This window comes from Molossus molossus, unplaced genomic scaffold (assembly GCF_014108415.1).
Source record: "Molossus molossus isolate mMolMol1 unplaced genomic scaffold, mMolMol1.p scaffold_m16_p_21, whole genome shotgun sequence".
Lineage (NCBI taxonomy): Eukaryota > Metazoa > Chordata > Mammalia > Chiroptera > Molossidae > Molossus > Molossus molossus.
Window position 1 is genome coordinate 11,502,241 of NW_023425357.1, and position 20,357 is coordinate 11,522,597.

Consider the following 20,357-nt stretch of genomic DNA (forward strand, 5'->3'; position numbering starts at 1 on the left):
GGCTTTCGCACGTGGAAAAGGACGCACGCGCGCGGCGACGTACAGCGTGTGTCGCAACTACGTAGCCCCGCCCCTTGGAGCCTCAGCCCGGGCTGGATTCTGCGCTCTGTGGGCGGGGATTCCCGAGCGCAGCACGTCCCGGCCTTGCTAGGCGCTGTCTTTGCTTCTGCAGCGGTTTCTGTGTACGCGATGCTGCCTGCTTCCCTCTTCACCGGTTTGAGCACCCTAGTAATCAGGGCTCTTCCCGAAGCCTTCGCCTGGGCTGTGCCTTCTGCTCCTCTTCTCTAGTCCTAGTTAACGCCCTGTGGTCCCCTCTACATCTAAAAGCTTTCTTTCCCTGACCCATTCCCACCCCTACGAAGGTGGACCGACTCTGGATTCCCATTTATACATTAGGAAAGCATTTACTTTGCACTCGTCTGTACCACTCTTCTAGGTGATGGGAATACAGCAGTGAACAAGCCACACAATTCCTCACCTCCTGGAACTCCTTTTCTTTTCTTTTCTATTAAAAACAAACTTTTTAAAAATGTTTCCCTTTTTTTTCCCCCCTTTTTTTGGTACCTGCCCCTAGCGGGAACCGAACCCACGACTCTCTGGTCCGCAGGCCGATGCTGCAATGGCTGAGCCAAACTGGACAGAGCTTAAATGTTTCTTTATTGATTCTAGAGAGAGGAAAGGAGAGGGAGAGAGAGAGACCCAAACACCGAGGAGAAGTCGATTGGCCGCCTCCTGCATGCCCCCCACTGCGGACCCCGCCCACAACCTGGGCACGTGCCACCAGAGGGAATGGAATTGGAGACCTCTTGGTACATGGATCGAGGTTCAGCCAGCGAGCCACACCGGCCAGGCTCTTTTCTATTTTTATGTGTTGTGTGTTTTTTTGTTGTTGTTGTTTTTATCCTCACCTGAGGATTTTTTTTTTTTCCATTTTTTGTACAGATAGAGTGGGAGGGAGAGAGAGGAAGAGAGAGAGAGTGAGAGAAACGTCGACGTGAAGGGACACATCGAGCGGCTGCCACCCGCACGACCAACCAGGGCCGGGGACAAACTGCAACCGAAGTACGTGCCCTTAGCGGGAACCGAACCTGGGTCTCTCCAGACCGCAGACCGACGCTCTAACCGCTGAGCCAAACCGGCCAGGGCCTCTTTTCTATTTTTATGTGTTGTTTTTTTAATTGATTTTAGAGACAGAGGAAGGGAGAAGGAGAGAGAAACATCAATGTGAGAAACATAAATTGGCTGCCTCTAGCACGCCCCCTACTGGGGATTAAGCCCACAACCCTGGGCGTGTGGTCTGACCAGGAGTCTAACCCCCCCACCTTTTGGTGCAGGGGAGGATGCTCAACCAGCTGGGCCTCAAGGGCCTGGCTAGAGCTCATTTTCAAATGGGAAAACAGACACCAAACAAGTTAGTAAAACATGTTGACTGTTAGAAGGCAATGCATGCTTTGGAGAAAATAACAGCAGGGCACGGGGATAGGGACCGTTGGAGGAGGGGTAAAATTTTTCTTAGGGTGTCCGAGGAGCAGAGGAGCTAAAGGAGGTGAGGAGTGAAGCAAGCTCTGGCCTGGGGGAAAAGAGTTCCTGGCAAAGGGCATTGCAAGTGCACAGGCCCTGAGGCAGGAAGGTAAGGAGGGTTGGAAAAACTGAGGAGTGTGGTTGGGGAAGAGCAAGCAGGGAAGAGTGGAAGGAAATGAATGTAGAGAGATAACAAGACAAATTGTGTGGGGCCTTGTGGGCCATAGTGAGAACTTTGGCTTTTACTATGGGTGAGGTGGACCTACAGGAGGGTCCTGAACACAGCAAAAATGTGATCTGACATAGGGTTACTCTGGCTGATGTAGGAAACAGTGTGGGAGTTGGGCTGGAAACAGGAAGACCATGGAGGGGCCTTCTGTAATAGATCAGGTAGAAGACAAGGATGAACAAGATCAGGGTGCGGTGAGAGGAACCGGTGAAAAGTGAGCAGATTCTGCATAAGTATTGAGAATTTTGTGCTTTGTAGTTTTATAATATGAATAGTCATGCCTAAATTCATTCCACAAATCAAAACAAGTGCTACAAGAAGTTACAAACAACCTCCAGGGAATCCACTAGCCCTTCCTTGTTGTGTCTCTCTGTACCTAGAACAGAGCCTGGCCCAGAGTGGATGCTCAGTAAATGTTTGTCAAGTGAATGAACCTATGTTGTTTTGAGTTCTCTGGAAGGTGTTCCAGAGCATAGAAACATTCCTAAAATTGCGTTTAAATATTAAGTTGGGTCCTGGCCGGTTTGGCTCAGCGGTTGGAGTGTCGGCCTGCGGACTAGAGAGTCCCGGGTTCAGTTCCGCTAGGGGCACAAATCAAAAAATATTAAGTTGGAAAATCTGCCAAGTCGATTCCAGATGTCTAGGAGCTGTGTTTTAATTCAAATGGCTCTAATCCAGGATAATATTACATATGTATGGATTTTTCTGTTTGCCTTCCAATTAAAACTTTTTTCCCCCTAAAGGACAAAAATATTTAGAGTACAGTACAGATTTAAGGTTGCCAGCTCCATTTTCTGGGATCCTGGCACCATCTGGGCTTCTGGCTTGGAGGTGTTTCCGGTGCCAACTTGCTCCTCAGACCTGAAATTGGCGCTTCCAATGAGTAATTAGTAGGTGCCTTCTGAACTCGTGCTAGGGCCACAGTGTTGACTGAAACAGTCCTAAGTCCTGCCCTCCTGAAGCCCCCAGTCCAGTGGGGGAGACAGACTTGTCCCCAGACAGAGTCAGAACAGAGTAATCAGGGCTGGAATGGGGACGGTACAGGCAAAATGGTTAAGGCTGGGATGGGGGACAGGTTTGGGAGGGAATAGAGACTCCAATTTTTGCCTTGTGGATTGGATGAACACATCAAATCCTCACTCCAACTCTGTGTGACAAGTACTACTTTAAATATGATGCTACTGCCCTGGCCGGTTTGGCTCAGTGGTTAGAGCATCGGCCTGCGGTCCGGAGAGACCCGGGTTCGGTTCCCGCTAAGGGCATGTGCCTCGGTTGCAGTTTGTCCCCGGCCCTGGTTGGTTGTGCGGGTGGCGACCACTCGATGTGTCCCTTTCACATCGATGTTTCTCTCTCTCTCTGTTCCTCTCTCTCCCTCCCACTCTGTCTGAACAAAGAATGGGAAAATGTCCTCGGGTGAGGATGATAAAAAATAATAATAAATAAATAAATAAATAAATAAATAAATAAATAAATATGATGCTACTGACCGATTGCTTCTGTCCCCTCAAAATTCTTTTTTTTTTTATTTGTTACATTTTTTATAAGGACTAAAACAAAAATCTCAAATGAAGTAGCTCTGTGTTTATAAGTTATCAAATTATATTTCAAATGAATAACAAATTGCACTGAAGGGGGAAAAAGGACTAACCCAAGGAACTTTTGAACACAGAACTGTGCTATATACCCTTAGTCTAAAGATGAAAAGAATTACAAACAAATACTGAACTCTACCTAAGAGGCTTGTTGTTCACAGTGGCATGGGTTAGCAGTTCTGAAATACTCTGTGTATTGGAGGATTAAGTGAAAGACAAAATATGTTGAGGATGTTGAAAGTCAAGTGTCTCACTGTTGTAGAAGAAGATCTAAACATGAAAAGGGGAAGGCTAATACACTGAGGTATTGGGCTGGAATTGGAGGTAGCAGCGAGAATTCCTGGACTTGTATTTATGTGTGTATGTATTTCCTACTTCTGTCCACTGAGAGGACCCAGAAGCAATATACTCTGAGAACAATTCAAAGTTCGAGTGTTGGAACATAATCCCCAATGAGATTGTATTTAGAAATGAGGCCTTTGGGAGGTGAATAGGTCATTAGGCTGGTGCCTTCATGAATGAGATTAGTGCCTTTATGAAACAGGCCCCAGAGATTTCCTTGTCCTTCTGCCACGTGAGGACACATGAGGTGACAGCCATCTATGAGCCAGGAAGCAGGCTCTCACCAGACACCGAATCTTCTGGTGCCTTGACCTTGGACTTCCCAGCCTCCAGAGCTCTGAGAAATACATTTCTGTTGTGTATAATACTATACATTCTATAGTATTTTGTTACAGCAGCCTGAATGGACTAAGACATGTGAGGAAACCGAGTGACAGAGAAATTAACTTGCTGGGGTTAGAAATGATAAAGCTAGATCGATTGATCCCTTTTTATTTTCTGCTCCTGCCCTCCATCCAATCATTCATCTTTTATCCTCCCATTCTTGTAATCATACATTTCCCCATCTCCCCATCCATCCCTCCCCCAACCCACCCATCTATGTCACCACCCATCCATCCATCCTCTCACCCCCCAATAAATATTCATCATGCGTCAGGTTCCCCCAGCCTCTGATCCCTGCTGTGCAGGCAGGATAGTCAGGAATGAGACACATGGGCATGCAGCTTAGCTTAAGATATTTATTCAGTGCTCTCACAGTCAGCCTCAGCAGCTCAGCACAGGGGGAGAGCAGGGAAGGGACATGCAGTGACAATGTGCATCCTTCAATTATTGCAACCTCCAGGGGGGTCAGGTCCTGAAGTCGTCATTTCCGGTGGATGATGATCAGGCATGACTGCAAGAGACAGACACTTAGCACTTCCTCTCACAGACTGAACACCCACCCCAATTGCTTCGTTCTCACGAGGACCCAGGAGCCTGGGCCACAAGTAACCTGGGCTCCATGCTACATCCTCACCATGGGGAGAAGTCCTGTGCTCTCCAGTGCTTCACTGTTGTAATTTCCTGGGAGTCATGCCTATCATTGGCCTGCTCCCCATCAAAGTTTCCACAGGCACCACACAGCGTCCCAGCATAGTCATTGTTGACCATCACATTCAGCTGCCCATCGGTGCCCAGCTGCACCTGGACCCCTGCCTTCTGCTGGACTAGCACGGAGCCATCGGGATTCCGACTCACGGACACAGATGTTAACACGTCAGCTGGGGAATCAACTATGTGGACTCGGAGACCATTCACCTGGTTTGGGGAGGGGGTACAAAGAAGTGAGGCTAGAGCCACAGAAGAGCTGAGATGTTACCAGGATGGAGACCCCAAGCAAGATAACAAGTTAAAGGAGCAAAAGCAGAAAGGTAGATGTTGAAAGAAATGAAGACCTGGAAGGATGGAGAGATGGATACATAAGGTAATTGGAGATTTGGACAGATGGACAGAAAATTAGAGAGTGGATGAATGGAGATGGATCAATGGATAAATAGGCATACACACAGCATTGCGAGGCAGGCAGGGGTGAAGGGGTACTTTGTACCAGGTAGATAAACAATCAATCAAACCCCAGGGTCATCCTGTGTGGTTCTAGTTTTCAAAATAAAAGAATCCTTGAGCATGCCCTGGAAGCTGCTGGATCCCTAATAAAAGCAACTTCATCCCCTATTTTTTTCCAGCGCTGATGCCTGAAGCCAAGTAATGACCTTGCAAGTATTATGATCATGTGAGAACATTACTGTTTCTCTACCATAGGCTGTGGACTCAGTTAACCTGGTAACCTTGTGAGTTTTTTTTCTTTAAATAACTGTTGTCTGTTTTTGTTGATGAGTTAATCCTTCTAAAGTTAGACTCCCTAGAGAACCTTGTTTGAAAGAAAAGTTCTTTTTTTTAAAATGCTTTGGTATCTGAGTCTTCTTCTGCCAGACGATTGAAGAGAGAGGTAGACAGATAGAACAGATAGGCAGAGGGATCTGAAAGACGGATGAATGGATGGATGCATAGATAGAGGGGTGGACAGATAGAAGAAAGGAAGGAGGGAATGGAGAGTGGGAAGGAGGGAGGGAGGTAGGAAAAATAGAAAGAGAGGTGACCCCCTAGGTTCCAGGCCCTGATGTGGGGACAAAGTAATGACCCAGACGGACAGGATCCCTGCCCACCTGAGGATCATATTTTAGTGACAAAAAAAAAAAAAAAGCAAAAGCCTTAAAGGGAATGAAAGAGAGTAAGAGCATGGAGACTGGGACGAAGAGTGAGGGCATCTGCAGGGGACAGGCAAGGCCTCTCGGTAGACGCAGGGCTGGGACCCAGGCCTGGGGGTGGGAAGGAGCCAAGCTGAGCCTCTGGGGGAAGAGCACTGTGCGGTGAGAACAGCAAATGCAAAGGCCTGAGGCGGGAACCAGCTTGGCCTGCTATTAGCAGAAAGAGGGAGGGAGTGGTAGGAAAGTAGGCTGGAGAGGCCAGAAGGAGCTGGTCACACAAGGCCTTGTAGGCCATGGAAGGGAGGTGGCTCGAGTTTGGAGCCCTGTTCGGGGAAAGCCACTGCAGATTTGACCGGGTCTGTGTCACAGTTTTAGAACATCTGCTGGCTGTGTAGAGAATTGTTTCTTGATGGAGGAGGTGTCTGTGAACCTGAAGTATGGATCAAGCCGATGGCCAGAGAAAAGGAGTGATGGGTCCAGAGTAGCACTCAAGAGAGAACTCCAGCCTCCCTGCTCCCACAGGGCTGAGTCTCGGGCCATCGCCATGCTTTAGTGCAAGGACAGAGACCATCCACTGGGGGAGGCGTGTGAGGGGCATGGGCTGTATCTTCCCACTGGACCTGGAAGACACCAGTGGATGTCTCTGTAACCAACAAACAGGTCGTGGAAACAGAGCCGTGCTCATCTGGGAACTTCAATGTGGCCTGACATCTGTGTTTGGGTCTTGGGCTCAATCACATGAGCCATGAAGGATGAGACAGCATCAGCCCTGTTAGGCCAAACAGATTCGCTCTCGCAGAAATTTGGAACTGGGATGATAAGAGCCATGGGGCTTGGCAAATCAAAGGCAGTTGTTAAGTGACAGAAAGTCAAGGGGTAGGATGGAGTGGTACTGGGGCTGGAATGGATTCTTTTTTTTTTTATCCTCTCCCGAGGACATTTTTCCATTTTTGGTTCAGAGAGAGTGGGAAGAAGAGGAAGAGAGAGAGAGAAACATCGATGTGAAAGAGACACATCGAGTGGCTGCCACCCGCACGACCAACCAGGGCCGGGGACAAACTGCAATCGAGGTACGTGCCCTTAGCGGGAACCGAACCTGGGTCTCTCTGGACCACAGGCCGACGCTCTAACCAAACTGAGCCAAACTGGCCAGGGCTGGAATGGATTCTTGACGCAAACAACAATAGATCTAAGGGGTCCCTAAGAGAAAGCAGGACAGCTGAGGGAAGGATCAGCGACCTGTAATTGGCCGTGTCCAGGGGAAGTTCCCACTGAGCACTGTAGCTGGAATCTACCTTGGTCCCTTGTACCCATACAGTTAGCACCAGCATCCTATTCCCATCAAAGTGGTTAAGAACATGGGTGCTGGTGGGTCCAAGCCTGGATCTCCCAGGCATTCTCTGAGTGACGAGTAAATGACTTCACCTTCTTGGGTCCTAGTTTCCCCTCTGTGTAAAATGAGGATAATAATAGTTCCTGTGTCATGGAAATGCAAGGAATCACAGAGAATGAACCTGATTTGGAAAACAGCAAGTCTAAAAGATGAAGGTACAAATCCAGACAATACAGCCAGGACTCCTGGATCCAGCCGCTCCTGAGGTTCTCTCCCTGGACTGTCTACTTATGCAGGCCTAGGCAATTTGAATTGGGCTTTCTGTCACTTGCAAACAAGAGTCTTGATTAATACGAGCATCAAAACTAGTAAGTGGTCCTGGCCGGGTAGCTCAGTTGGTTAGAGTATCATCCCGATATGCCAAGATTGAGGGTTTGATCCCCGGTCAGGGCACATACAAGAATCAACCAGTGATGCATAAATAAATGGAATGACAAAAAGAGATATTTCTTTCTCTCTCTCTCAAACCAATGAAAAAAAAAACCCAAAACCTAGTAAGTTACTTGCATGTGTTTTTGCTCCTTAAGAACTCAGCCAGAACACGTTTGAAATATTGGGATATTGTGACAAATGTAGATGCAGAGACCCAGAGGCAGAGACCTGGATAAAGAGAACAGATAGCAAGACAGACGGGCAGCCAGGAATGGAGGGACACTGCAACAGGAAGGTAAAGCCCAGGGGAGACATGTCCCATCCCCAGGCTTACCCACACGGCCTTATTGGAGGTCACAGTCACCAGCCCGTGCTGGAAGAAGATGTGAGCCTGGCTCACAGCTGTGGCTTTGCCTTGGCAGGAGTGGACATCAGCAAGCACACGGAACCAGGGGGTGATCTTCTGTATTCCTGGGCAGCGGAAAGAGAGCTCGTAGATGCCGGGGATGCTCAAGGCACTGCGGGCTCCATCAAAGGTGGTGAGATTGGAGCCCACAGAGAGGGAACAGAGACCAGGGGGCATCCAGCAGTCCCGGACCCCAGCTTTGACATCGCACATTCGGCCTGGAGGGCAGCCAGCTGCCTGGCACGTCAGGCCCGTGCTTGAAGAAGAGGAACAGCGTTCAAGGCAGTCTGAGCTCAGCACGGAGGAGTTCACCTGTGCACAGAAAGGGGCCAGGTTATGGTGGTGAGGTGGTTTGCAACAATGACCATACTCCTTCAACCTTCTGGACCCATGCAGATCATTTTGCAACAATTCCCATTGAGAAATGGAGTTTAGCCCAGTTGGTGTGGCTCAGTGGATTGCGCATCGTCCCCTGGACTGAGAGGTCCTGGTTCGATTCCCAGTCAGGGCACATGCCCAGGTTGCAGGCTTGATCCCCAGTAGGGGGTGCGCAGGAGGCAGCTGATTGATGTTCCTCTCTCACATCGCTGTTCCTCTCTCTCTCTCCCTTCTTTTTGTCTATTTTAATTATATCAGCATGTTAAATAAAACACCCAGAAATCTAATGAATATTCCGTTGAGATCCTCCCCTGGGACCTCCCCCAAAATTCCTGCCTATAGAAAATAGATAAAACCCCTCAGGACAAAGAATGCCATCTACTGCTCTTCTCTGAGCATGCCCTGCCCCTCTCCTCAGGTGTGCACTTTTGCTTTCTTTATCCTAAGCTCCCATCGGATTGCATCCAGGCAGCAGTGGGCAGCGGCAGCTCATTCCGGGTGCAGCCCCTCGTCGTGTCTCCAAGGGCTCCTCCTTTGCCTCGCTGTCCTAAGCTTTCACAGACTCACTCTCACTTTCACCTGAACTTGCATCTTTGTTGTTGTTGTTGTTATCCTCACTCGAGGACAGTTTTGCATTTATCTTCAGATAGAGCGGGAGGGAGAGAGGGAGGAAGAGAGAGAGAGAAACATCGATGTGAGAGAGACACATCGAGTGGCCACCACCCACACGACCCCAAAGGGGGCCAGGGACAAACTGCAACTGAGGTACGTGCCCTTAGCGGGAACTGACCCCGGGACTCTCTGGTCCGCAGGCCGACTCTCTAACCGCTGAGCCATACTGGCCAGGGCTGAACTTGCGTCTTGAATTTTTTCCTGCACGGGTCAAGAACCTAGAAGTCGCCTGTCACGCAAAAGGTCCCGGACTTTGCCGGGGCAGGGCCAGCCCCAGGCACAGAACTAGTCTGGTAACAGGAGTACGAGCTCAAAACACACGAATAATAAAAATAAATAAACTATAACAAAAATAAATTAACTTTCAACTCACATTATTCAACTGTTTTTAGCTGTACTACCTACTGTGCTGTTGTCAATTTTGCTGAGCATGGAGGGCAAGGCCCAGTGCTCAGCAGGTGTCTTTCATGTGCAATTGTGCCCAATTCTCAGACACCTATGGCCCGAGGATGATGAGAAAATCCATTTTACAGATTTAAAAAATGAGGCGTAGGGAGGGGGCTATAGTAGGTGACTAACAGCCCCCCAAAGATATCAAATCCTAGTGCCTGGAACTAGCAAATGTTACCTTATGTGGGGAAAAGGTGTTTGCAGCTGTGATTAAATTAAGGATCTTTTTTTTTTTTTTGGTATGTGCCCCTAGCCGCTAGGGCCTAGCGGAAACTGAACCCGGGGCTCTCTGGTCCGCAGGCCAACACTCCAACCGCTGAGCCAAACCGGCCAGGGCTAAATTAAGGATCTTGAGATGGAGAGATTATCCTGGATTACCTGGCCGGGCCTTAAGTGCAGTCCTATGAACCCTTCTAAGAGGGAGGCAGAGGGCATTTTTACATCAGACGCGGAAGAAGAGGGGGACTGTGACACAGAAGCAGAAACTGCAGTGATGTGGCCATAAACCAAGGATGCCTGCAGCCACCAGAAGCTGGGAGAGGCAAGGAACGGAGTCTCGTCGAGAGCCTCTGGAGAGAGTGCTGCCCTGAGGACACCCTGATTTTGACCCAGCCTTCTGATTTCTGAATGATGGCCTCCAGAACTGTGGGATGATACATTTCTCTTGTTTTAAGCCACTAAGTTTATGGTCATTTATCCCAGCTGCCACAGGAAACTAACAGAGATGTCAGCACTGAGTCACCCCGCCGAGAAATGTGGGTGGCTCCTCTGTCCCCATCCTTGAGGGGCTCAGCACTGAAGCTATGAGTCTCCCTCAAACCCCTCCACATTCCCTGCCCACCTCAAGCCCTGGCTCACCGGCAAGTAGCGGCCATCGTGGGTGTAGCCGCAGTCCTTGGCAGGGATGCACTTGCCCTGGGAGAGCAGGTAGCGGTCATCACACTCGCAGCCCTCAAAGCAATGGGAGGTGCAGCCCGTGAGGCCAGAGAGAGCTGCGCAGGAGCCCTGGCAGGAGTGCATGCAGGCGGAGTAGTGGCTGTGGGCAGGGCACTGGAGCGCTGCAGGGAGACAGGAAGGGTGGGGTCACACCTGCACCCCCAGCCCTGCGGACACGAGTGATGAAGACAGCCCCAGGCCCTGCTCTGGAGCTCATATCCGTGGGATAGTGTCAGCCCAGCGTGGCCAGGGCTGCATTGGGGAAGTACAAAGTGGTCAGGGCCAGGATGGGGCAAAAACAGGGAGGGGAGGGCCCAGGAGAAGCATCCAAGGTGGGGCTCTGGGCTCTGGCTGAGCTGGGGACTAGCATGGCTGCCCTGAGATAAGGACCAGGGAATTAGAGGATCAAGTGTGGGATAAAATGCTGATGTCATATGGGAACACAGCAGGTGTGAAGGACCCTAAGGACACCCAGAGGGAAGTGTCCGGGAGGCCACTGGACCCCTGAGGCTAGCAGTCAGGAGAGAGGTCAGAGCTAGAGACAGTGTCCTTGCTCAGTACTGAAGACAAATCTAACGCTTCGGAGGTGGATAATGGCCCTGAATGTAGTTCCTGCCCTGAGGAGAAGGAAGGAGCCACGGCCCTGCCATGGGGGCATGAGGGGCCACTGCCTTGTCCTAGAGAGTAGGAGGGGACACAGCCTTGCCCTGGGGCTTTAAAGGAAACTGATACCCCCTGACTAGGGGGATCTGAGAGGTAGATTCCTGGGGATCTGAAGGGGCTGCAGCCTTGTCCCGGGGGATGTGAGGGGACATGTTCCTGTACTGTGGGGTCTGGGTGAGTCACACTCAGGCTTTATTGTGTGTACTAAAGACCTGCCAACCCACCCTCCCGGTCACCACAGAAAGGGTCCAGGACGAGCCCTGCCTCTGCGGTTCTGAAGAGTGGGACTCTGGACGGCGTCTGAGAAGAGCCAGTGGGTGGGCAGAGGGAAGTCCACAGGGTGTGCTATGGGAGAAGCTGGGCGGGGGTCCTTCAACAGGGAGGGACTGTTCCTAGGATGCAGACAGGACTGGGAGCAGATAAGGGGGCCTCCCTGAGCCTGGTCTGAAGTCCTCTGGGGGGCTAGGGGCACTCACGGCAGAAGCTCTTTGTCCTCCAGGGCTTCACGGCCTTGCCTGCTGCCTGGCAGGCAGCGGTGTAGGTAGCCAGGCTACGGCAGAGGAAGGTGCTATTGCCCTTCTGGGCACACAAGTCAAACACGCACTGGCGGAAGTACTCAGAGGGCCTCAGCACTGCATGGCAGGCCGAGAAGGGGCCCTGGGGGTCCTGGATCTGCCCGCAGGCCTTGAGGCTCTCGTAGGGCGCTGTCTCCTCTGCTGAGCACACGGGCCAGCCGTCGGGCTCAAAGCCCTCGCCACAGCCCTGGGAGGAGCTGGGTGCCCGCCATGCAGCTCCAAAGGCATCCACGCTGGGGGCTATAGTGCCACTGGGCAGGTCAAAGTCATCACTCCAGTTGCCGTTGAAGTTCCCACAGAGGCCACAGACCCGGCCACGGAAGGAGCCGGGGATGGATATGAGGATGTGGGCATCACCATCAAAGAGAAGCCGCAGCCCCTTGGTCGTCTGCAGAACCATGTTCCGGCCCTCAGGGGTCACGCGCACATGGCCAACAGCTACAGGCAGTTCCACAGCCTCGCCGTCCACAGTGACCTGGGTGGAAGGGTGAAGTGGGTCAGGGACTCACAGAACCATAGATAAGGCAGTCCCCTTAGACTCCCAGGGTGGAGCTATGTCCCTGTCAGTCCCTTTGGGTGGGGCCATGTCCCCCTCAGACCCATAGGATGGGCCATGTCTCCCACAGACTTTCCAGGGCAAGATCGTGTTCCCTCAGAGTGTCCAGGGCAGGGCCATGTCCCTTTCAGACCCCCAGGGCAAGGCCAGGCTCACTTACCTGCGGGCCCCCAGCCAGGCCCACAACCTGGCCAGCTACAGTCACCATCAGCCGTTGGGGCTGTCCCTCTTTATTCTGCTCAAGCACAATGGCAAAGTCCTCATCTTCAGGGTGTGGCTGGCAGACTTGGGCCAAGACATAGGAGCAGGAGGCATGCATATCATAGACACGTCCATCAAGGGTAACGTAGTGGATGCCCCCCGTGGCCACACAGTGGCCACAGCCTTTAGGGTGACAGGCCTGGACACCATCCTTTACCCGGCACTCTTCATTGGGCTGGCAGGCTAGGCCCTCCTGGCAGCTGACGTGGCCGCCCGGCCCACACTGACAGCGTCGCTTGCAGTCACGGCCTGAGTAGAAGGTCTGGCCCAGCGGGTAGTAGCGGCCCTCGTGGAGGCAGCCGCACTGGCCCACAGGCACGCAGGTGTCACCACTGAGCACAAAGCCGACATCGCAGACGCAGCCCTCTCGGCAGGCTGCCTTACAGCCCTGAGGCCCTGAGAGGCTGGGGCAGCTCACAGGGCAGGAGTCACCACAGAGCTGGTAGTGGCTGTGGGCAGGGCACTGGAAGGCTGTGGGGACAAGAGGGGAATGAGCTAGGGGGAGGTGCAGAGTGGAGGAAAGTGCCCAGGTGGACCTGTATGCTCTGCCTGAGCACACTTCATGAGCGACTCTGTCCAGGGATCTGAGTGGGCGTCAGATCCAGCACATCTAACTGGGGAGTTCAGTCTGGGGCTCTGGGGACCAGGCTGTGTGTCAATCTGATCAATTTGACCATGTATATCTGACTAAGATGTGCAGGCCTAAACCAGCTGTGGGTGTTCAGGGTGTGACTCTGACTGGGATGTGGGGCCAGATGTGTCTTGGGGTATGAATCCATGTGAATCTGTACCTATCTGTCTGGGGCTGTCAGGATTGTGATTCTACCTGGGTGTATCTGCCCAGTGTCTCTAACCAGGGTCCCTGTCTGAGGTTATTGGGCCGATTCCTGTGTATTTCAGTGTCTGAAAGAGCCCAGGGGCATCTCACTAGGTGTAGCTTTCTAGGTCTCTCTGACCAGGGGTACCGGAGAGAATCCACTTGACCAGGTGTATCTCACTGTGTAGCTCTGAAAAGGTCAGCCAACCCACTTTATAGGGCTAAGATACCTGAGCGCATGCTCCCTGAGAGTCTATTGGAGCAGGGTTTCTGACCAGGTGTATCAGAGTCTCTCCCAGTGTATTTAGTATGTGAATGTCAAGATGTTTCTTTGACAAGAGATATCTGTCAGGGGAGAGGGGTGGTGTCTAAGCCCCACGTCGAAGCAGAAGGCTCTTGTCTTACAGCCCTGTGAAGGGGGGAGGTGGGGAGACCCCTACTCTGTGGCCCAGGCATAGATGAGTACTCACGACAGAAGTCCGGCTGTCTCCACTCGCCAAGGTGAGCCCCGGCGGCCTGACAAGCTGCCACATAGGCGGCCACAGCCGGACAGAGGCCTCCCGGATGACCCTGAGCCTGGCAGGCGTCCAGCAAACAGGCCTGGAAATACTGTGCAGGTGGCAGGAGGTGGTGGCAGGGCGCCAGTGGGCCTTTAGGGTCCGAGATCACTCCGCAGGCCTTCGGGCCACCGAAGGGCTTCTGCTGCTCCGACGTGCAAGGTGCTGGGCAAGGCCCGGGCTTGCACTCCCCACAGTCCGGGGCACCGCCCACCTGCCAGCGGCTGGGCTTCCCGCCCACCGCCTGCAGGTCGTCTTCGGGTTTCTGGTTGTAGTTCCCACACAGACCACAGAGGGTGCCCGCGTAGGCCACCGGCACGCGCAGGCGCACGAAGCTGTTCCCATCGAAAATCAGCGAGAGCCCATTGGCCGCGGTCAGGACCACGTCGGGGCCGCTCAGGTGCGCGCTCAGGCGGGAGTCCAGCTGGAAGGGCAGCCACACGAGCTGGCCGTCCACCTGCGGGCATGGGGTGGGGGTGGAGGTAGTGAACGCTGGGCACAGGTTTGAATCCTGTCCCCTACCACCTGGGGGGGGGTTTTGGGGGGGCATTGGAACCCTGAGCACGTGACCTCCTTCCTTTTAATAATAATCATCTTTAGACACGATGTCACTGGCTCCTCGCACTACCCTCTGAAGCAGATACTTTTCTTAGATCCATTTTATAGAGGAATAAACGAAAGCTCAGAGGTGGGGAAGTCACCGCTCCAAGCCATCTGCCTCGGAGGCCTGTACTCTGAACCCTCCGTCATGCCCTCCCTCCCTAGCCTGTGAAAGGTAATCAGAGGATGGCAGACCACTAACTCCCAAGCAACTTCAGGGCTGGCACGTGCTCCTGTCTGGTCCACAGACCCCTCACCTGCAGTTGTCGGGGCCATCGGGCACTGAGGGTCAGGTAGTGTTTGTAGATGTGCAGGGTGACGCTGCGGGTGTAGCTGACGGCCTGGCTGCCCCGGTGCTCATTGGTTACAGTGACGGTGAAGTTCTCAACCCCCGCAGGGAGTGCATGGCAGGGTGCACTCAACAGGTACTCACAGCTACCCTGGAAGTCGAATTTGTGTCCGTCCAGGGTGATGTAATGGGGGTCACCCCAGGCCTGACACTCAGCCGTGCTGACAGGACGGCAGCCATACTGGCCTGAAGGCAGCAGGGCACATTCTTCACCTAGCCCACACTTGGCAGGCTTGCAGACCAGCGAGCCACCTTTAGGTCCACAGTGGCACCTCTGGGAGCAGGTAGTACCCGCCCAAAACTCACTGCCTGCCTCGTGGTAGGTGTTGTTGGCCCAGCAGCCACAGCCGCCATCCAGAGGGACACAGCGGTCTATGCTCAACACAAAGCCCGAGTCACACTGACAGCCCTCAGTGCAGGGGCCCTCACATGGGGCTGAGATCTTGGAGGGTGCAGGGGATGGGCAGCTGGCTCGACACGGTGGGCCACAGAGCTCGTAGTGAGTGTTGCTGGGGCAGGAGATCTCTGTAGGTGGATTAAGGAGTGGGAGGGAGAGAAAGAGAGAATAATGTCAAAAGGTGGGATCTGAGGATAGGATGGGAGGAGACAGAGATAGAGGAGACAAAGAGGGACAGACAGGGAGACTGAGAGAGACAGAGCAAGAGACACAAAGAGACAAGGAGAGGTAAAACAAAGACCCAAACAGAGATAGGAGAGAGAAAATGAGAAATAGAGAGACAGAGAGACAATCATTGGAAGACACAGAGATAAACACCAAGAGACAAAAACAAAGAGTCATAAAGAGAAAGAAACAAAAAGACCCAGAAGGACTGGAGTGAAACCAAATCAGCCCTGCAGAGACAGGACACCCACCTCCAAGTCCTGCCCTGTTCACCCCAACACTTACCACAGCCAGCCTGTGCCCGCCAGTCCTTGATGGCAATGCCAGCAGCCTGGCAGGCAGCAGCATAGGTAGTCAGAGCCTGGCATAGTATGTCATGGGCCCCACCGCCCTGGCAAACATCCAGAACGCAGCCCTTGAAGAAGCTATCAGGTGCCACGTGGGCATGGCAGGCAGCAAAGGGGCCTCCTGCTCCAGCGGCCAGGGGTCCACAGAAACCAGGGCCCTTGTACTCCTCCAGCCGGTCCTCAGGGCATGTTGGGCAGGACCCCTGACATTCATCCCAGCACAGTGGGTCCCAGCCTGGGACTCGCCAGCTGCCACCCCAGATGGGTATTGAGGAAGCCAGTGTGCGGTTGGGGAAGACTCTGTCATTGTTAGGGTCGCGGTCCATGTTCCCACAAAGGCCACACACTGCGCCATGATAGCTGCTGGGCAGCACCACATCCACTCGCCAGTCCCAGTCATAGCTGACCTGCAGCCCGAAGTCAGTTGTCAGCATCGCTTTTGATGTGCCCTGACTCACTGAGAGCCGCCCGCCAGCCACAGAGATAGGCAGCGCTGTCAGCACACCGTTCACCTGGAGGAAAGGGGAGGTTGGAGGCAAACAGGTCACGCAAGGTGTGGAGGCTCAGCCTGGTCTCTGCCTCCCTCACTCGGCCTGCCACGGCTGGAAGCGGCCACAACCGAGGGACGTGCGGTCATTGGACCAGCGTTAGGGACATCTGCTGTAGTCCCGGCCCTGGGGAATGAAACCTACCTCTGCTGCTTTTTCTGGGTCTTTCTCTCACGATCTCCATCTCCCTCCCTTCTTCTCCCTATTGTCTCTTTCCCTCTCTACATCTAGATCTCTCTCTCTTTCTGGGTTTCTCTTTCTCTGAGTTTCTGTGTGTGTGTGTGCGCGCCTACTCTCTCTGGATTGCTCTTTATCTAGGTCCTTCTCTCTGGATCTTTCTCTGGGACTCTCACCCACCTGCTCCCTTCCTCCTCATTCCCTGGGCACCTCTCTGTATCTGGGTATCTCTTCCACTCACCATCATTTACTTATTTATTTAAAAATATTTATTGTTGAGAGTATTACAGATGTCCCCCCTCTTTTCCCTCCATTGCCCTCCACCATGTGGTTCCAACCCCACCCCAGGCTTTCACCACCCTATTATCTGTGTCCATGGGCAATGCATATATGCATGTAAGTTCTTGGGTGAATTTCTTCCCACCCGTCTCCACCCCCTTCCCTCTGAGATCTGTCAGTCTGTTCCATGTTTCCATGCCTCTGGTTCTATTCTATTCATCAGTTTATTTGTTCATTAGCTTCCACATGGAAGTGAGATCATGTGATATTTGTCTTTCTCTGACTGGCTTCGGTCACCAGCATTTATTGAGTGGCTACCCTGTTCCACACCTCACTCTTTTCTGGGAGCTGCCATTACTCTGCCTCTCATTACTCTGGGCGGAAAGGGTGGCCCATCTCTCTCTCTCTAGTTCCCTGAATGTTGCTCCATATCAGAGTCTCTAGGTCTCTCATTTGTTCCCTCACAAACATTCATGGTGACTTCCTTGGGTCAGGCCCTCAGCTGATCACCTGACACGCACCGTCTCACTGCGGGGCAGGGCCTGCTATGATCCCCATTCTGAAGACAAGGAAGCAGGCCCATCAAATAGTCACTCGCCCAGCATCATACAGTGTATACAGAGAGCCTGGATTCAAACCCAGTTCTCAAAAAAGGAAATATGCTGAAGTCCTACGTTAAAGCCCTTCGCAAAGGGGTGAGCTCATTTACTTCCCAACAGAGGGCTGATGTTTTGGCTGTCATTGTCGCTTTGCTGCCATTTTGTTTTGCGCGTAGGTGAAGAGAGTGCTGAGCTCCTAACTGTGGCCAGCAGGACCCCTCCTGCTCAACCGGGGGTGGGGGGAGCTCAGGGGACCATCCTGTGGGACTTACCCGGACTTTGCCAGTCTCGCCTTTGTGGATGGAAATGTTGACGTTGAGGGCAGTCACAGTGACCATCCTCACGTAGGCCACAGCGGGATTTCCCCGGTTCTCATTCTTGGTGGTGATGGTGAAGGGTGTCAGGCCCTGGGTGTTGACCCCTGGGCAGCTGGTTGTTGCCAGCACGTAGTTACAGGTGCCCTGGAAGTCAAAGTTCCAGCCGTCGAAGGAGTGGTAGTGGGGGTCGCCCCACAGCCAGCACGTGGCCTCATAGTTGGGCACACACACACCCTGGCCATCCTTCTCCTGGCATGTCTCCTGTGGCCGACAGTTCTTACCCTTGCACAGTTCTGGGGGCAGAGGAGAAGAGGACCGTGAGGGGCTGTTTGGCATGAGGCCTGCTGCTCCCCAGCATCTGCTGCCATCTGTGCAGGGATCCTGACTGAGGGCCAGCACAAGTGAGAGCAGACCAGGGTCTTCACCTCTGAGATGCAAGCCCTGTGAGTCCCCCACGTCTAAAACTCAGGCCCAGTGGACTAGGTCCAAGACCCTGTCAAAGGTCCCCACATCTGAGACCTGGGCCCTGAAGTTTGCTGTCTGAGACTCAGGCCTCAGGGGACTTGCATTCAAGACCTAGGCTCTAGGGTTCCTATATCTGAGACCTAGGTCCTGGAGTCCTCTTGCTTGAGATTTCAGCCCCAGGTGACCCAGGCTTGAGACCACAATTCCAGGGGTCTCTCTGTCTGTGATGCCAGCCCTGCGGATATCTATAATATTCATAGCTCCAGGGTTCTCTGGGTTCAAGACCTGAGCCTAGGTTCTCCCAATCTAGCCACCTGGAGGCAACCACATCTAACACCCAGGTCCTGGAGGTCTCTGTGCCCAAGACCGAGGTATTGAAGGAAGTTTCTGGTGACAACCTAACACCAGAAGTCCCAACATTGGAGATCCTGACCCTGCGGTCCCCATTTCTAACTCTCATGGCCTGGAGGTCCTTCTGTGTATGACCCTGTCTCCCTGGGGCTGCTGCGTCTGAAACCTGAGCCTTGGGGATCTTATTTTTGAGGCCCTACTTCCGAGGGTCTCTTTGTCCAAGATTCTGTCCCTAGGACCACTATATTTGTGACCCCAGTTTTTGGAACCCCTATGCCCAAAACCTCAGCTTTAAAATGTCCTCTTCTCCCCGTCCCAGATTTCAATTTAGGGCCTCTTTGCTCCAAACCCACTGATAGATTTAGGCTTTGTCCATCGAGGGCACTGGAGGGTCCCGGCAGGAGGAAGGGGCTCCTCCTCTTGCTTCCCGCTCGCTCTGCTCTCCTTGGCTCCTGTTGTCACAGGGGGCCAGCAGCATGTGGGACACCCACTCAGCAGTGGGGTTTTCCTGCTTGCTAGCTCCAGCCTGCACAACCTCTTGGCCACTCAGCGGGTTACAGGTGCACCTTCCAATGAGGTCTGCCTCTCAGCCTTGGGGTGGGAGCCCTCTTCCCAATTCCTCCCTTCCTTGGGTGCTCTGCTTTAGCCTTCGTGGCAGGGGCTGCTCCCTGTATCTGCTTTGTGCCCCTTCGTTTCTATCCCCTATTACAAGTAAAGAATTCTTTCTCTCCAGCTTTCCTATTCCAGCTGCTGTGTGGTTTGTCTCCTGATTGGATCCTGACCAGTATATCCCCCATCCCTCGGAGTCCCTGTTATCCTGCCCATCAGCCCTGAGGGTCTCAGTCGGTTCTGGAGGTCCCATTTCCTTATCCTCAGAAATAAGGAAATTATTCTCTACCCTTCACCCTAAGAAACCAGTCATGGGGGTGGCTTTGTGTCTTAGACTTAGTCTAGGGGGGGTCCCTATGTCTGACACTATATCCCTATAAATCCTGATCCTCCACTTGAGGGGGGGCCCTGTATCCAAGACCCAAGCTTTGGTGAGGTCTCTGCTTAAGACCTCAGGACTCTGTCCCTGTCCCCTTGGGTCCCAGTCTCTCAAACCCCTTGGGGATGATGTTTACATATTTACCATCTGGCCCCTTAGAGAAAATGTTTGCCTTATACTGAAGGTCTCTGATATCTGCCCAGGAAACCCAGTTCTGAGGAGCCCCCATAGCCTGGACTCCACCAGAAGGGTCCCTGCCTCCCCGCCTGGAGGGCCCCTGCACCTGGCCCTGGGAATCCCAGCCCAGGGGTGTCCATGTCTGAGACCTCAACCCTTAGTCCTCTGTGCCTCCCACCATAAAGATCCAGGTCACGCCACCCTCAGCTCCAGAGTCACTGTCCTCCGTTCTGAGCCACAACGGCGCCAGCCCTAGCCCAGTACCTTTGACACAGCTCAGGATGCCTGCCGTGGAGTGGCACACATACTCCGGCTCACAGTTGTGGTTCTGGCACACCAGGCCTGTCCCAGTGTGGCACACGCACTGCTGCTGGCAGTTGTCAATGAGAACCTTCTGCCCTGGCTGTGGGGACAGAGGGCATAACCATCAGTCAGTGCGGGAGCTGACTCCAGCATCTCTGGTGTTCTGGGCACAAAGGGGACCGGAGGACAGGAAAGGGACCTCTTTCATCAGGGTGGTCCCTTGTCTGTGAAACTATGCCATGGCATGGCCTGGGGGTTCAATTCCTTCA

The 20,357-nt window shown here is 53.0% G+C and overlaps 1 protein-coding gene across 2 annotated transcripts in view; it reads right to left on the minus strand.

Annotated features, from left to right (window-relative positions):
* Window positions 1-4,420: 4,420 nt before the first annotated feature.
* The window catches only part of LOC118638586 (Fc fragment of IgG binding protein), a 39,538-nt gene continuing 23,601 nt past the window's right edge, over window positions 4,421-20,357 (minus strand). For both annotated transcript variants that reach the window (XM_036274616.1, XM_036274617.1), the window contains exons 11-21: window positions 20,050-20,188; window positions 17,760-18,097; window positions 15,823-16,396; window positions 14,824-15,440; window positions 13,880-14,423; window positions 12,492-13,063; window positions 11,677-12,250; window positions 10,460-10,659; window positions 8,030-8,413; window positions 4,703-4,983; window positions 4,421-4,579 (exon numbers count right to left, since the gene is read on the minus strand). In XM_036274616.1, the coding sequence (XP_036130509.1) occupies window positions 4,570-4,579; window positions 4,703-4,983; window positions 8,030-8,413; window positions 10,460-10,659; window positions 11,677-12,250; window positions 12,492-13,063; window positions 13,880-14,423; window positions 14,824-15,440; window positions 15,823-16,396; window positions 17,760-18,097; window positions 20,050-20,188 (4,233 nt within the window). In that variant the 3' untranslated portion in view covers window positions 4,421-4,569. The remainder of the gene's footprint in view (window positions 4,580-4,702; window positions 4,984-8,029; window positions 8,414-10,459; window positions 10,660-11,676; window positions 12,251-12,491; window positions 13,064-13,879; window positions 14,424-14,823; window positions 15,441-15,822; window positions 16,397-17,759; window positions 18,098-20,049; window positions 20,189-20,357) is intronic.